This window comes from Salvelinus sp. IW2-2015, linkage group LG7 (genome assembly GCF_002910315.2).
Source record: "Salvelinus sp. IW2-2015 linkage group LG7, ASM291031v2, whole genome shotgun sequence".
Lineage (NCBI taxonomy): Eukaryota > Metazoa > Chordata > Actinopteri > Salmoniformes > Salmonidae > Salvelinus > Salvelinus sp. IW2-2015.
In genome coordinates this window covers 3,855,444-3,873,854 of record NC_036847.1, presented here as the reverse complement: position 1 = coordinate 3,873,854, position 18,411 = coordinate 3,855,444, and the positions used below count along the sequence as shown (strand labels likewise).

General features: G+C 45.5%; 1 protein-coding gene across 1 annotated transcript in view; it reads left to right on the top strand.

The window, feature by feature from the left end:
- The window catches only part of LOC111966224 (cadherin-4-like), an 86,230-nt gene that overhangs the window by 40,942 nt on the left and 26,877 nt on the right, over nt 1-18,411 (top strand). Inside the window, exons 4-7 of the mRNA XM_023990691.3 lie at nt 71-243; nt 3,483-3,620; nt 12,043-12,228; nt 16,817-17,070. Coding sequence (XP_023846459.2) covers nt 71-243; nt 3,483-3,620; nt 12,043-12,228; nt 16,817-17,070 — 751 coding nt within the window. The remainder of the gene's footprint in view (nt 1-70; nt 244-3,482; nt 3,621-12,042; nt 12,229-16,816; nt 17,071-18,411) is intronic.

Below are 18,411 nucleotides of genomic sequence, written 5' to 3'. Positions count from 1 at the left end.
TCGCGTACAGTGCGTTTGTCCCAGTGTTCAGCGTGTACGCCCAGACTGACTGTTGCCTCCTCATCCTCAGGTACATTTGTGATGCACCTGGCAGCCTTCGATAACGACGACAACACCACGGCCAATGGGATGGTGCGCTACCGGATCCTGTCCCAGACGCCACACAGCCCCATCCCCAACATGTTCACCATCAACAGCGAGACTGGAGACATCGTCACCGTGGCAGCAGGCCTCGACCGCGAGGTCAGTAACCCTGGCAACGCTAGTGTGGGATGTGTTCTCGCTGAAAAGTAGAGCGTTTCTCTGGTCAGGTCAAAGCAACTCCTGGCCGTCCACATAAGAAATTAGGATAATGTAACTACATGAAGGTGAATAGCAGTGCTGGAACTGCCTCCGGGAAAGAGTTATATAACAAAATCAGACGGTGTGTTGTTTTGTAGGATATTTACATTGTATTTTTCAACTCAAAGAGGTCCATCTTTGGGTCTGAAGGTGTGTGTGGTTGTAGCCCGTCTAGCATGCATGCTCTTCATGAGTGTCTGTCACCACGCGTCACGCTCTGCTCAGCGTTTTCCAACCCCCCCCCCCCCCCCCTGAGGTCACCTTGTTTATGGAGCTGTCACGTTATGACAACATCCTAACATCTTTATTTAAGTGACACGGATGTCCCTGTGACAACACCGTCAACGCCCTAAAGGGAATCTCTCTGCTGCATCACCCTAGCCACCTGTCACTGCTGACAGGCCTATTAACAACGCGTCATGGAGCCTTCAGGTGTGTGTGTGTGTGTGTGTGTGTGTGTGTGTGTGTGTGTGTGTGTGTGTGTGTGTGTGTGTGTGTGTGTGTGTGTGTGTGTGTGTGTGTGTGTGTGCGCGCGCGCGTGCGAGAGATAGCACCCTAGACACCTGTCAAACACACACTGAAGTGCATAGAAAGAAGGAAGAGGCTGATGAGTCGGACATGGAAAGAGAAAAGGGATGGGAGGGATGAGAGATAACGACAGGTAGTGGTTAGAGCGTTGGACGTGTAACCGAAAGGTTGCAAGATTGAATCCCCCGAGCTGACAAGGTAAAAATCTGTCGTTCTGCCCCTGACCAAGGCAGTTAACCCACCGTTCCTAGGACGTCATTGAAAATAAGAATTTGTTCTTAACTGACTTGCCTAGTTAAATAAAGGTAATGTAAAAAAATTGATAACTGAGTGATACAGAGGGAACAGTATGAAAAGATATGGGAGACACACAATAAAGGAAGGGAGGGATGGATAGAAAAGGAGATAAATTGATGAAGACAGAGGAAACATTTTAGCTGAACCCCTGTGTGTTGTCCCACATCTCTTTTAACCGAACACTGCCAATCCAACCTGATTCATTCCCAATGTTGGATTAGAGCTAATGCACACGCACACACACACACACACACACACACACGCGCTGTACACAAGCTCACACTGAAATGCACACAGCATTCTTGTTTCTTTTACACACAAACACACACAATCTTTCTGTTGGAGCACACCAATGTACTTACCTCAGAAAGTTTCCTCCAGCATTCCCGTAGAGAACAGATAAGAACACCCTTACCCTTGCAGAAATCTGAGTGCATATATACATAAACATGAATACTTAACAGAACAGGAGGCTGGCGGAGAGCGAGAGAGAGAGTAGTACAGGCTCCGCTGTTGCTCTAGCCCAGTTTTCAGAGTTCGGCTACAGTCTCATAAGGTCTCTCTGCCTGCCTTTCCTCAAGAGACGCCAGCTTAAAGGAGGTTTTCTCCAACAAGCCAGATGTCTAAGTGTGCCCCCTCTCTGATCTATCACTTTCTCCCCTGACTCCTCTCCCCTACCACACATGCCTTTCAACACTTTCCCTTCTTCCTCACTCTTCCCATCCACTGTTATAGTCCTCTTGTCCTTAGCTCTCGCTTTCCTTCTTCTTTGTMTTTTTTTACTTGTACGCTACTCAGCTCATCCCAGCCTCTGTATCCTTCCTCTGTCGTCTTTTCTCTTTCCCTTTGTTTCTTCGTGGTCTAGGAACGGTAGACTCGGTGACAGCAGCTCTGTAGAGAAGCAGCTAGTACAGTACAGGACAGTGTGGGGCGTAGTGTGGAGAGTAGTTGGTGATGTGTCCTGGTTTGGAGAGGTTCCCGAAGTGCTCTACATAATTAGCGACTTGTCTAATTAGTGGGCCTGCTGTACACACTGTAGATTCTCTCTGATAGGACTGGCGGGCCAGCTTGGGCTCCTAAACAAGATTTGTGTTTGTGTGTGCGTACTTGCGTGCATACGTGCACGTGTGTGTGGTCATGTGAGCGCACATCTGTGTGTGCATGTGTGGATGTGAATGTGTGTGTGGCGGGGGGTCGAGAGGCTGCTGAGCAGAGCTGAGCTGAGCTGTCTAATCCTCCTGATGTGGAGTCACAGTCTAATTGGGATATTTACTCTGTAATTAGCAGGTGAGGGAGACACTGGGAGTGTAATTGGGAATCCCAGGGAAGAGACACATTATCCTGACAGCTCCCAGGTCCTGTCCCCCCTGCCTGCCTGCCTGCCTGTTTGTCTGCAGCCTGGGACAGGGGGAGGGAGGGAGGTACACACACAAACAAACTCGAAAGGGTTTTCATAAAAACACATACACATACCGGTATAATCAAATCTCTATGAGTAGGGCAGCATTCTAAGGCGAATGGGTTGGTTTCAGCACYATGGACAGCTCAGTAGAGCTGTTGTGGTTTCCCATTTATGTTGACCTTAGGACCATGGACAGCTCTTACATGGGCTGTTGTGTAAAGCTGTGACACATTCGGCTTCTCTCAGCTGATACTCAACTCTCCACCTTTCTGGAGAGCATTTCCACACAAAATGGTTGCTGTGAATTGCAGGCTACACATAGGAGAGCTGGTTGCCCCGACGCAACACGTGAGGAAAGAAGAACATGAACCAATTTCTAAAAAGGCAAAGCAACTGTGTGAAGTGTAGGGGGAGGAGGTAAGAAGACGGAGGGCACATTTCTCACATTTCGCTGTTCTGTACAGACTTTCAGCGTTCCTTTCCACAGTGCTTGGGCTCCCATTAAGATGAGTGATAGGGCCCGAGGTAGGGGGCCAAGGTAGGGGAGGGAGAACAGTCATGGGAGGGGATAAACAAGCCATTTTGCTTCTAATTTGGTCAGAGACACACCGGACCCACACTGGCAAAGCTGTTACCAGGCTAAAGGTTTGCGTCTGAGGACAGAACCACAGTGGGTGTAGAGGCAACCTAACGTGTGTGAGAGAGAGACAGAATGTGTGTTGTGTAAAATGGTTGATTATTTCTGCACAACCTAAAGAAGAGGATACATTGACCTCCTTGTACTCGTTACGCAGTCTTGTATGATTGAGCGTTGAGTGTTTAGTTTTTTYCCCCCCACTGTGCTTAAGTTTGATCACTGGTTGCTCTTCTTAATTAACTGTCTCTCTCTTCTCTCTGTGTGATTGTCCCGTAGAAAGTGTCCCAGTACAGCATCATCGTCCAGGCCACGGACATGGAGGGCAACCTAAACTTTGGCCTGTCCAACACGGCCACCGCCATCATCTCGGTCACAGACATCAACGACAACCCGCCGGAGCTCACCTCCAGGACTGTGAGTAGAGAGCAGGGCTGTTGCAGTGACCCTATCACCACCACACCAGCGGTCATGAGTCATGACCGCAGTAAAAATCCCCCTCAGGGCATGCGTAGCATCCAACTCGCTAAGGCTCAATTGTCCTTCTAACCGTTCTGACATCATTGCAATCAAAACAGCATTGTGCTTTTTACAACTCTACCTCGCTGCGATTGATCAACTCGAAGGAACACTGCGATTGATCAATTTGAGGCAAGAAGTTCGACAACGGGTTGAAACGGAGTGGGAAACATGGTGATTGTGAATGTTGCTTCAAAGCCCGACAACGAAATGGACAGTACCTTCTTCTTTAGAGCTTATACATATGCATAGGCCCGAGAAAAAACAAAAACTGAATTCAAATAAGGATTATGCTGGTCGTTATACAACACATAGCCTACCGCATATTACGCACCACAGAAAAACATTTCAAAAAATGATTTAAGATGCCTTTAACTGGTCTAGCCTATATTCCAAAATTAAACAAATTCTGGTAATCGCCTTTGAGTGTGGGCTGTATTATTATGCATACTAGATGGACTGGTTACCTTATGCTACACTCTAAAGCTTCTATTCGTGAGTCTGGGAGAAGCCTGGGCAATGCTATTGGTTCRTTGTTTGTGCAGGGCGGCTTACAGAGTTCGCTTACAATTCTAGTGAATTTGTATTTGATTTTGAATAGCCTARTAAAASGGCTTTATTTCCCTTCATAATTAACAGGGTGTCACATTAGGCTACCGATAGCTATAGAATATCTCACCCCCGTGCGTTTCCATCTCCTCCCCTCTCTCCTTCATTACTTTCTCAAGCATGCAGAGAGAGGAGCTGTCAACAGTTTCGTGAAATATGTTTTGTTGTGAAAACCTGTTACTTTCAATGTTCCCAAACAGATTTCACATGGTTTCCCCGAATTAAGCACTTGGTAGCTGAAGGAACAGGGTTGGGGAGCCCGTGGCATCCAGAGTTTAGGTGGAATATCACTTGTCGAGCAGCGAGATGCTGCATACGCCTTAAACAATGGTTGATGCAAGGAGTGAAATAACCGGAGGTGGGAAAGTGGCATCCCTTCGCTATTAGAGTGCATAGGCGGACGGCATGTATTTTCCCCCCTGCCCCTGTTCCTGCCCATTTGATGATGGGTCATTCTAAATCGAAACGAGTTTAACATATTAGTAAAGACAATATTCATTTGAGAACAGTCCGACGGGTGATAATATGATCACTTGACGAGAGAACAGCGTGTGCAGCCTGAGGGAAGGATCAGAGTGCAAGCTTTTTTTTGTGCTTCTTTCTCAAATCATCAATAGCCTGTAGGTCACATCATGCAGCCTACATATGTCTTGATTTCTAAGGCATTATAAGGTTCGTATCATTAACAACTAAAGTTGCCAAATAACTCGTAGCCTATAGGACCTGTTTCAAATGATTACTTTTACACTCAACATAGCTTTTTATATGTGCACTCTCTCCGGAATGGGAAAAATATCATTTTTATTTTATTCAGCTAAGTTCAATTATATTCTTCTTACTATAAAATTCTATAATATAAAATAATGAAACAGGACTTATAAGCATATCTTGTCTGCTAAATGAACAAGCCTACAGCCTATGGCACGGCGCATAGCCGGATAACATACAGTAAGCAGTTTGCATGACAATAACCGGCTGACAAAACGTCATGTCCGCCACAGACCAAGTAGACAGGGGAGAGGGGAGGGAGAGGGAGAGGGAGAGGGGGAAGATGGGGTAAGGTATGGGAGATGGAGGACTGGAATACAGGGAGAAAGGGTAGAAGATGAAAGATATAAGGCGAGAGGGGGAAAGGGGTGAAACACAGCCATGGCATCATCTCCGAGACAGCGCACACTCCTGACCTGAGTGAAATAAACATCCAATCTTCAACGTTCATCACCCAGAAAACAACAGCAAGCAGACTTAATGATGATTATAGTGGTGATAATGGTGATGATCATTACCGTATATGAAAAAAAAGGTCATTCCTGGAGTCAACCAAATCAAAAGTAAAGAATGATGTGTAATAACCAAACATTATGGAGATCAGCAAGACTAGCATACATTACTGCAAATGTATCCATACATCCTCTGGTCTTCCAGGGAATGTTGATTGCTATACAGTAGTTCCCCCAGCAGTGATGAGTACCTCTCGAACAAGCCTGCTGTCCACACACACATTTGAGTCATTTAGCAGATGCTCTTATCCAGAGCGACGTATAGTAGTGGTCCCCTGTGGGATTTGAACCAACAACYCTGGCGTTGCGAGTACCGTGCTCTACCAACTGAGCCACACAGGACACACACAGTCGTACCCTGGAGGCACCATGCTGCCAGACATAGTAAATGTGTGGAGGGTTGCAGATAGGGGAGAGGAGGGATGAGATGACGGGAGGCAGTGAGTAGAAGCAGTATTCCTGATAGTTGGGAAATGAGAAAACTCTGAATGATTTGTTATCCGAAGGGCTGGAATGGGTAGGATGGCTAAAAGTATAAGGGAGGGATGGCTGAGAGTAAACAGCAAGGAAGGGGGCTGTGATTTCTACGGCACGGTGCTAGACACAACGTTCTGTGCAAGCAAYTAAGCAGGTACTTGTGTTACGATTGTGAGCAAAGATGCAGTGCCTAGTGAAAGTCTTCACATTTTTCTTACTTAAAGTTAAATCTATATTTTTTCCCTATAGATCTGCACAACCGACTCCGCATTTTCAAAAGGAACGATGTCTTGATTGCGTGTGTCTTCACACCCCTGAGTTGATACTTGGTGGAAGCACCTTTGGCAGCCATTGCAGCTGTGAATCATTTTGAATAATATTCTATCGACTTTACACAACTCTTAGGGCAATAGATGTCCATTGGTTTTGTCAGAATTGCTCAAGTTCAGTAAGTGTGTTAAGGAATCAACGAGTCAGTGCCGAGACCACTCAGGAACACCCAACGCCTCTTGGAGAGCCATTCCGGTGTGTCTTTGGCATAAACGTGTGTAATTGTCTCACTGAAAAAAATGAAACTATATCCCAGTGTTCGGTTTCAGAAGACTGAGGAGGTTTTTCCTTTAACTTTTTACCTGGGTTTTGCTCCTATCATATTTATTTTGATCCTGACAAACYCCCCAGTCCCTGCCGATGACAAGCATACCCATACCATGATGCTGGCACCACATGATGCAGCAACATTGAGCATGTGGAGTAAGTTGTGTTGTTTGGTTGGAAATAAATCAAATTTAAAGTCCAGGTAGCGGATAATGGACCTTATCATATATTTATGTAGTTGGTGCTGTATATTAATTAATATACATTACCAGTCAAAAGTTTGGAGACACCTACTCATTCAAGGGTTTTTCTTTATTTTAACTATTTTCTACATTGTAGAATAATAGTGAAGACATCAAAACTATAAAATAACACAAATGAAATCATGTAGTAACCAAAAAAGTGTTAGTCAAAATATATTATATATTTGAGATTCTTCAAAGTAGCCACCCTTTGCCTTGATGACAGCTTTGCACACGCTTGGCATTCTCTCAACCAGCTTCACCTGGAATGCTTTTCCAACAATCTTGAAGGAGTTCCCACATTGTGGAGGCCAGGTCATCGGATGCAGCACTCCATCACCCTCCTTCTTGGTCAAATAGCCCTTACACAGCCTGGAGGTGTGTTGGGTCAATGTCCTGTTAAAAACAAATGATAGTCCCACTAAGTGCAAGCCAGACTGGATGGCGTATCGCTGCAGAATGCTGTGGTAGTCATGATGGATAAGTGTGCCTTGAATTCAAAATAAATCACAGACAGTGTCACCAGCAAAGCAGCCCCACATCATCACACCTCCTCCTCCTTGTTTCACGGTGGGAACCACACATGTGGAGAACATCCATTCTCCACAAAGACATGGTGGTTGGACCCAAAAATCTCAAATTTGAACTCATCGGACCAAAGGACAGATTTTCACCGGTCTCATGTCCATTTCTCATGTTTCCTGGCCCAAGAAAGTCTCTTCTTATTGGTGTCCTTTAGTAGTGGTTTCTTTGCAGCAATTCGCCTGATTCACGCAGTCTCTTCTGAACAGTTGATGTTGAGATGTCTGTTACTTGAACTTTGTGAAATATATTTTGAGCTGCAATCTGAGGTGCAGTTAACTCTAATGAATKTATCCTCTGCAACAGAGGTAACTCTGGGTCTTACTTTCCTGTGGCGGTCCTCATGAGAGCCAGTTTCATCATAGCTCTTGATGGTTTTTGCGACTGCACTTGAAGAAACTTTAAAAGTTCTTGAGATTTTCCGAATCGACTGACCTTCATGTCTTAAAGTAATGATGGACTCTCATTTCTCTTTCCTTATTTGAGCTGTTCTTGCAATAATATGGACTTGGTCTTTTACCAAATCTTCTGTATACCACCCCTACCTTGTTGCAACACAACTGATTGGCTCAAATGCATTAAGAAGGAAAGAAATTCCACAAGTTAACTTTTAAAAAGGCACACCTGTTAATTGAAATAYATTCCAGGTGACTAGCTGGTTAAGAGAATGCCAAGACTGCAACRCTGTCATCAAGGCAAATGGTGGCTTCTTTGAAGAATGTCAAATATAAAATATATTTTGATTTGTTYAACACTTTTGGTTACTACATGATTCCATATGTGTTATTTCATAGTGTTGATGTCTTCACTTTTATTCTACAATGTAGAAATAGTCAAAATAAAGAAAAACCCTTGAATGAGTACAGATTTGTTCAAACGTTTGACTGGTACCGTATATGGTTTCTAATGCTCCCTGCATATAAAAACCACAAAGAACGCAATAACTTAATTTCTATGACTGACACAATCTTTATAGAATAAAAATCTAATTTAATCAATTACATTTGGAAAAAACGAATTTGAGTGAACATTAGCAAGCCAGCAGCAGATGAAATAGAAAGTGAATTCTCTCCTCCCTCTCKCCCCGGTTTTAGCTTGTGGCTATCACTGTCTAACTGGCTAGGTTTAGGATATTTACTAGCCCATACCAGTGACAAACTTAGCTATGTTATCGACATAATTGTTGTTACATTTTTGGGACAGGGCCTTTGAGCAGGTGTAGTCATGCATGTATGTGTATGTGTATTTCATTAACCCTGTGTCAGTCATTAAGCCACGCTGAGCCCTCCAGTGGCCCAGGGGCGATCTGAGCTGATTAATTCAGCTGTTTATCGGAGCTCCAGTGCGAAAGGAAACAGCTTACGCAGGTGGAGCGCCTCATGGCACCGTCATTAGGAGAGAGCTGAGAGGTGAGGGAAAAGGGGAGGGAGGAACAAACGACGAGAGCAGGGAAGACAGGGATGTGGGAAAGGTAAGAGACGGAAATGACAGGAAAGAAAGGGACATCGGCAAAGAGAGTTTATTGTGAAGCTTCACATATAATATATGGATATGCGACTGTACAGTATGTTTTGAGGTCATGTGGATGTCTTGTCAGCATACACTTTTAGCATGTGCGTTTTCCTATCTGCAGCTTCTCCAGTTGTGAGTAGGTGGGTGTCTTGGGGAGCTGAGGTGCTTAATAATACAGAAGCAGTATCATTTTCACGCTGGACGTTATCATAAGGAGTTAGCATTAGCACGCACCCTGCGGGCCAATRCGATCCTTATGATGATGAGTTAGCAGATTCGCTAAGCACGTGTCAGACGTAGAGCTCATCAGTGATATGTTGCGCCACAGCCACACAGCAGGGGAAAGCACCGAGAGAGGGATGGAGAGGAGAAGGTTGTGGGCTGCAAGGCTGAGAGTACGTAGGTGGGGATAGGGTGGAGGAGAAAAATAAACAATAGAAGGTGGTGGGTTGAAGGAGAAGAGAGCGAGGAGACAAATGAAACCCGRCAAACATTTTAATGGCAGAAATGTTCCTTCCAACAGTCATTTGTTGAGTAATTTCACCACTTCCTTACTCCACTGACCATCAATCCACATTGTACAAATATTCCAGAATTGGATCTGCTGTGGTATCTATGATGTACTATTCTAGCTTTTCCATATCCATAAGGAGAACACACACAGTCAGGACCACTGTAAATCAGACCCCTTTTTTTTTACTATATTAGGATTCTACAGTTGCGGTAGCCGATTGATGATAGTAGTTTGTAACGGATGGAGTCTCATCCACTGTATTTTTGTTGTGTTGAAGTGCATTTCAATCACCCAGCACAAATGGGGGTTAGCTAAATAAATGCTGTGGTGGATATTGATGATGATCGCCCTTGTTATTTTGCAAAGTGGAGGTCTTGGATTCACAATGAGCAGAGCACTTTTTACAAGCTCCCTCCATAAATCATCCAGTTCACCAGTGGGCTACATAAAAGCCATTTTGTCGACAATGAAGGCCATTAAGCAAATATTTAGTGTTTGCAGCAAACCCAATAAATCTATCAAAGCGTCCCAGGAATAGAAAGTTTGGAGAATTTCTCTTTAATGTTACAGATTAATATTTCATCAGGCCTATCAGAGGCTGACCTATTTTTCAAGGCGGCAAGGCGGGCAGGCAGTGGGTGGGGTGTTTATGTGTTTCAAAGTGGATGTGTTCATCTGTTTGTGTGATTATCTTTGTGTGTGTGTTTTGGTTTGTACTATTTTTTGGGAAAAAAATAGATTTGTGTGCGTGCATGTGTGTGTGTACCCCGTGCTCAGTAGTGAGGCATAATCCCAGCCAGTAGGAAACACCAGCTTGGCCTGGATCCTTTTCTCCTCTCTCATCCTGACATCACCTGGGCTCCATGATGAAGCTCTCTGTCACCCCCCATCTGCCCCTCCCCTTCCCTCCTCTCCCCTGCCCCCCCCTCTCATCTGCCTCCCCCTACCTCCTGCTCTGCCTCCCCCTCTACCTCCTCACTGCCAAGAATGTGACGGCAGGATGAAGACAGTCCTTGTGCACTATTACTTTGACTGTGATTATTCCTCTGTTCTTTCTGTTGTTCACTGTGGGCCTGGAACACCTTATAATGACACCACTCTAAGCACAGACCCACTGGCACAGACGTCAGTTCAACGTCTATTTACATTGACATTTGGTTGAGTTCTCAACCAACATGAATTCAACTTGAAATCCCCCCCCCCCAAAAAAAAAAAATCACAGTGAAATTGGACTTGTGAAATTCCCTTACGTTAAAGACTTTCCACATTGATTCAACAAATTATTTTGTTGACATTACGTGGAAACAAAGTTGATTCAACTAGTTTTTTCCCAGTGGGCACCCTTGTTCTGTAGATTCTATAGCAGCCTTTGAGTTTGTGAGTGTGGTTATTTATGGTCCCTATATAGCCCTAAATGTCCCTATTACAGAAAAAAAACTTTCCTCAAATCAGCATGGAGAATACCCTGGCCTAGCCGACAACAACATCAAAACAGACTTAGTGAAGAGTGTACACACACACACACACACACACACACACTGCCTCTTTATCCAATCCCAGCAGACGAACAGGACCACCCCGGAACCCTCTTTTTCCTGAAGAATGTCATTGGTTCTCTAGACGACCATCTTGCTAGAGCTTCCTAATCTCACTGTGTTTGTGTGCTGGGTCACAGTGTGTCTCAGCGTGTCTCGGTGGGGGGCCTAATGTCATTGTGTATAGTCTATGCAGACAGAGAAGGTCTCCTGAGCCTGTAGGGCAGGGATCATCAGCTAGATTCAGCCACGGGACGATTTTTTCATTGTGCGGGTGGTTGGGGCCGGAACATAATTACAAATCATTTATAGACTGCAAAAAGCCCAAACAGATGTAATATTTGACTAAAACATACTATTTTCAAACCTTATTTACATTTGTATACTATCACATAGAGTATATCTCTCTACTTTCCCAAAATGTAAATCACTTGGAGCTGATTTGCTGGTGTTTTTACAGTCTTTTATATCCAACAATTAAAATAATAAAATCACCCGCGGGCCAAAATCGTCCCGCGGGCCGCCAGTTGGGGAGCCCTGCTTGACAGACCGTTAAGCTGTGATCAGTTCCCGACCATAACAGACAGACTGACTCCTCTGCTGTATGGCCTTATCAGGACAAAACACATGTGTTTCTGCAGGACATCTAAAACCCACAAAACACATGCCCACTGCTGCTTAAGCCCTCCCAAAAGCAGGCCCTTTCTCTCTCTCCGTCCCTCGCTCCCTCTCTCCCTCCATCAGTCTCTCAGAAGAACAGAAAGATGGGGAAGGCAATAAGACAATTCTTCAAACATGTGGAGGCAGAGGATAGCACGGGTGTTTAGCTTGTTAAATGCACCTAACGCACCGGAGTAGTGTTTTGTTGAGTAACGAGATAATTAAGCCATTTGACTGCCTACTTACACAAAGGAGGAGAAGACTTCCGCTAACTCCTCTTATCTCGCTCTCCCTCTTTCTTACCCCTCCCAGTTTTCAGGGGAGGTCCCAGAGAACCGGGTCAATGTCGTGGTTGCCAACCTGACCGTGATCGACCGGGACCAGCCACACTCGCCCAACTGGAATGCTGTGTACAGGATCATCAGCGGAGACCCAATCGGTCACTTCACCATCATCACCGACCAACACACCAACGACGGCATGGTTACCGTAGTGAAGGTAAGGGCCCTGTGACCAATCAAAACAATGGTATATCCTCTCAGACAACAACAACAAAAATGCTGTGGAGAGTTTTTTCTTTAGCAGATTGGTTCAAAGCTGTTCCACGGAGATTTACACGTAGGAAAGTTACAGAAAAAAAGCACCCGATTTCGTTTGACCTTTGCTCTGAAAAAACGTTTGATATTGAATGGGCAGGTAGTGCTAAAATAGTGAAGAATTCCAAGTCAAACAGCAACTATGACATCTCGTGAAGATCTGGTGAAAAGGTACATTCTCCAGGTCTCACCTAGACCTACTTATCATATCCACTTTTTTTTTTGTAACACACTTCACACCAAGCCTACAGAAAGGTCAAGGTTGAGTGAGGACTGCTGTTGTCAGGTCTATATCGTATGATATTTTATTTTATTAACCATATGACATGTCCTTGTGAGGCTGATGTAGCACATACAGTGTTACCCCATTAATCTGTGTGTTGCGTGTCAGATCTATAAGTCAGTGTGTGTCCGCCCCAGGCTGTACACTAGCTATAGGCTGGGGAGGGGCAGCTAAGGACACAACACAATGGGAGCTTTGACTTTGAAACCCCCTAGCTAAGTCTAATTGAGGGATAGGGTAGGTCCTTCACAACCACATGGGCGCGCATGTATGCACCACTCACTCACGCACACACACACACACCTAGTTATAATGGCTACTAAGCCCATTGCAACAAATTAGATATTGATTTCTCAATTACAATTGCTGTGGTGTTATAATGTTCTAGCTACTGAGGTGGATGGATACAACACCACTTGTAATCCTATCTGTTTACCGTTTTAGGAACAGGTGGGTGTGTGTATGTGTGTGTGTGTGTGTGTGTGTGTGTGTGTGTGTTGCTGCGTGTGCGTGTATATTTGAGTAGTTTATTGATGAGCTGCCCCTGCAGAGCCAGTTGTAATTCCTCTTTCTGCTCCTTCGTCTGTCCGTGTGACTCTACAGTAACATTTTGAGGAATGGCATTAACACCTCTCTATTTCTCTCAGCACCTCAAGCACTGGCATTTTGCTTCCCTTCATTATCTCTAGATGGCTGGATTTTACACTGAACAAAAAATATGAACGGAATAAGTGTCGGTCCCATGTTTTATGAGCTGAAATTAAAGATCCCAGAAATGTTCCATACGCACAAACAGCTTATTTTTCTCAGTTAGTGTACAAATTTGTTTACATCCCTGTTAGTGAGCATTTCTCCTTTGCCAGATAATACATTCACCTGACAGATGTGGCATATTAAGAAGCTGATTAAACAGCAGGATCATTACACAGGTGCACCTTGTGCTGGGGACAATAAAAGGCCACTCTAAAATGTGCAGTTGTGTCACACAATGCCACAGATGACTCAAGTTTTGAGGGAGCGTGTAATTGGCATGCTGACTGGAAGAATGTCCACCAGAGCTTTTGCCAGAGAATTGAATGCTACCATAAGCTGCCTCCAACGTCGTTTTAGAGAATTTGGCAGTACGTCCAACCGGCCTCACAACCGCAGACCACGTGTAACCACGAAAAGCCCAGGACCTCCACGTCCGGCTTCTTCACCTGCGGGATCGTTTGAGGCCAGCCGCCCGGACAGCTGATGAAACTGTGGGTTTGGACAACCAAAGAATTTCTGCACAAACTGTCAGAAACCGTCTCAGGGAAGATCATCTGAGTACTCGTAGTCCTCACCAGGGTTTTGGCCTGACTGTTGTGAACAGAGTGCCCCGTGGTGGCGGTGGGGTTATGGTATGTGCCGGCAAAAGCTACAGTCAACGAACACAATTGCATTTTATCGATGGCAATTTGAATGCACAGAGATACCGTGACGAGATCCTGAGACCCATTGTCGTGCCATTCATCCATCGCCATCACCTCATGTTTCAGCATGATAATGCACAGCCCCACGTCGCTGTGGGATCTCTACACAATTCCTGAAAATATCTCAGTTCTTCCATGGCCTGCATTACTCACCAGACGTCACCCATTGAGCATGTTTGGGATGCTCTGGATCGAGATGTAATATCACAGCCATTGAAGAGGAGTGGGACAACATTCCACAGCCACAATCAACAGCCTGATCGACTCTATGCGAAGATGTGTCACGCTGCATGAGGCAAATGGTGGTCACACCAGATACTGACTGGTCTTCTGATCCATGCCCCAACCTTTTTTTTAAAGGTATCTGTGACCAACAGATGCATATCTGTATTCCCAGTCATGTGAAATCCATAGATTAGAGCCTAATGAATTGATTTTCTTCTATGAACCGTAACTCAGTAAAATCGTTGAAATTGTTGCGTTTATATTTTTTGTTCAGGGTCGAATACTTTTCCTCAACACTCGCTCCCTGATGTAGAATTGAGCAAACAGGCGGGCGGGCAGCCGTAAGCTGCCGTAGCAACCCCAGGGAGGATATCAGGAAATCATAAATTAAGAGCCAGGAGCAGCGCGAGGAATAGACAGTCTCAACAAGTAAACAGGAAGGCTTTGAGTCTCTCTGGGGAGCGGAGCCGGAATGGCTACCAACTCTAATCGGTTTCACATCAGACAACCTGGAACGCATAGGTAGCAGGGAAACAGGGAAACATCACASAGCTGCATTTGAATTCTTGTGGTATGTGTTTACCGAGGAGGCCCTCTCTGGCTGCTAGTGGAGGCACATCAGCAGAACACACTGACATCTCTCACATGTTTACTGAGACAGCCCACCTGGGACCGTCGCTGCTCTGTAAACAAGGACTGAGGATTTAACCTGCACATGTCACACGTGTAGAGAACTCTCTGGGGAACCGATAAGGAATCCTGGATTAAAACAGAGGCACCGCAGAACCACATACGCACACATGCGCCCGTATGCACACACACACACACACACACTATTTTGCCTTTAATAAGTCATTAGGATATGTAAATTCAAGAAGCTTGTGATGAACACAGGAAATGATAGGGGTGACTACACACCAGAGAGAAGAAAGGAGAGGAGCGGGAAGGAGGAAGTGAGGAGTAGATGGGAGAGTTGCCAATGAGGAGAGGAGGCAGGGTAGATTATATTAGGAGGGAGGGAGGGAGGGAAGTGAGGAGAAGGGGGAGCAGGGGATGAAGAGCAGATTCAAGAAGGAGAAGAGGAACGAGAGGGATGGAGTAAAAGGTGGAGGGGGAGATGTAGTGAGGGATGGATCACAGGAAGGAGGTGGAGGCTAGGTTATTGACCTTTAACCCCCTCGTTCTGCTCTCCCCCCTAGGATGTGTGTGTGTGTTAGTGAGCCTGCAGATACGCCGGACCTCCCTGTGCACTGAACACCACTGGCTATGGATCAAAGAGCTCCGAGTACACCACTGGTTAACCCTACACAGGCACACACAAAAGGGCAGGGCACGTACACAGAGACAGAAGGGCAGGGCACGTCAACACCAGCCATCTCGTCTTATTACTAGTGCACGTACACACATACCCCACCATGGCATCTGTCAGATCCAATCCCCTCATCACCCTGGCTGCTTGATTATGAATGCTTTTTATATCTCTGCCCGTCGTGTCCGTTCGCTGCTAACACTGAGGCGAAGCAACACACAGATGTGCTCCAAATCATTACTGTCACAATCAAACCCAGCAGACACCAGCCCCTAGGCGCTAATCATCAACCGCATAGCTGACTGTAATCAGACCGAGCATCACGCAACACCCAACATATTTGTTTGTGTATTTCTGGTTATTTGAATCTGGGTTTGTGTTGTCTTCATTAAGCCGGCCCAGAGCTGTCGCTCCGTTTTAGGGTCACAGGGCAGATTGCCCTTGTAGGTGGCTGGAGCTAGCCGACACACACACACACACACACACACCACACACACACACACACACACAACACACACACACACACACACACACACACACACACACACACACACACACACACACACACTGAGGAGTTTACCCAGCGTGAACTGAACAGGGAGCGTCAGCCACTACAGCAGCCAGTCCATGAATAGTTTAAGGCCTGCCTAACCCACTCAGTGTTAGCAAGGTAACTACAGGTAGGGGTATAGAGGTCCCTCTAAGTTTAACGGTAACGTTGTTCAAATTCATCCCAGCTATCGCGGCGCTAGCACTGCTCAGCACCAGGACTCAGCTCTCTCTCTCTCTCTGTGCGTGTTTAACATCTGTAGGTGGAGGATAGAGGGACTGGGGAACTGGAGGAGAATGTTTAAGTGTTCTGGGGATGGGTGGGGGTTACATAGCACCGTGGGTTTGATCCCGCTCTCGTTATTTCTCTCCCGTATATATTTCTTCTCGCCATAGTGCAGGGTTTGTTTCTTTCTCTCCTGCTCTTCTTTCTCCCGGTTTATTCGACCCTTCCTAGTCTTCTCTTATTATCCATCTCTCTCGCTCTCTTCTCTCTCGCTCCCTCATCATTTGTTATGTCTGCTGTTTGTATTTGTCTTCCTTTTCCCCTACAGCTTTGCCTCCTTCTCTTTTTCTCTATTTCTCATGTGTGATTGCTATTACCGTTTGATGGGACTGTGAGATGACTAATTGTAACCTAATTATCTCCACCTCTCCTCCTTTCCAGCCGGTGGACTTTGAGCAGAACAGGGCCTTCATGCTGACGGTGGTGGTCAATAACCAGGCCCCGCTGGCAAGTGGGATCCAGTCGTCCCTCCAGTCCACATCCGGGGTCACCATCTCCGTGGTAGACATCAACGAACCGCCCTACTTCCCTACTAACCCCAAGTCCATCCGCTTTGAGGAGGGCGTCCCCGCTGGCACGTCTCTCACCACATTCTCAGCCAGCGACCCTGACCGTTTCATGCAGCAGAGCATCAGGTACTGGACACACACATTTACACACACACACGTTTACTAACATACAGACACACGCACATTTACACACACGCATACAGACACACACACACACACACACACACTCGCACTCTCTCCCAACCCTGACTGCTTCCTGAGCAGAGCATTAGGTACAGTGGGGCACTATGCAAACAAACCTTCTCCTCTCTCTCTCTTAAGATTTCTATGTAAACTCACTCAGTACAGAGCTGCCATTCCCCTTGTATAAACTAGCAGTAGTGGCATAGTGGCCAAGTGCCATCTTAGGGCTTATACAGGCTGAAGAATGTTTTATATAATATGTACATACGCCTTTTTCTATTTACATTAGCAACGGTATGTCACATGCCAAGAGAGAGTTCGGGGGGCTTGGAGACGTGACATGACGTTCTACCTCAATAGCTCAAGTTCACAGGAAAAGTGGCACAACTGCTAGCTAGCTAGCTAACGTCAACTAACAACATTTGTTTCATCAGGTAGCTAAATTAGCATAGCAAGAATGAACGTTTACACCTCTCAGACGAATATAAAGGGACAGTAGTGTTATCATACCTTGTCAGTCATCACAGAGCTCCGTAGCTAACAAGCTAACCAAATGTCTGCATCCTCCTCCTCACAGGCTACCAATAGCATTCAACTGAATGCTAAAGTCAGCCAACGTTAGCTGAACCATAGCTAGATAGCTTTTAGGCCTACGTAGCGTATTGACGTTACCTTAGAACAGGTTTCACCAAATGGCGGCCCGCGCTGGTTTTATTTGGTCCCTCAAGATATTTGGGAGGGGGGGGGACATAATACTAAAAACACCACAAAATGTTTTTTTCATTTTGGAAATCTATTCCCAAGTTTTACCACGCATAATAGAGAGACACGTGATCATATGCAAATGTCGGCAAGGTTTGAGAAATTCTTATGTTTTAGTCAAATATTATACTGAACAAAATGTAAACGCAACATGCAACAATTTCAAAGATTTTACTGAGTTCATATAAGGAAATCAGTCAATTGAAATAAATTGATCTGTTGGTCACAGATACCTTAAAAAAAGGTAAGGATCAGAAAACCAATCAGTATCTGGTGTGACCACCATTTGCCTCATGCAGCTCCACACATCTCCTCCGCATAGAGTTGATCAGGCTGTTGATTGTGGGCTTTTGAATGTTGTCCCACTCCCCTTCAATGGCTGTGCGAAGTTGCTGTATATCGGCGGAAGCTGGAACACGTTGTCATACACGTCGGTCCAGAGCATCCCAAACATGCTCAATTGGTAACATGTCTGGTGAGTATGCAGGCCATGGAAGAACTGGGAAATGTTCAGCGTCCATG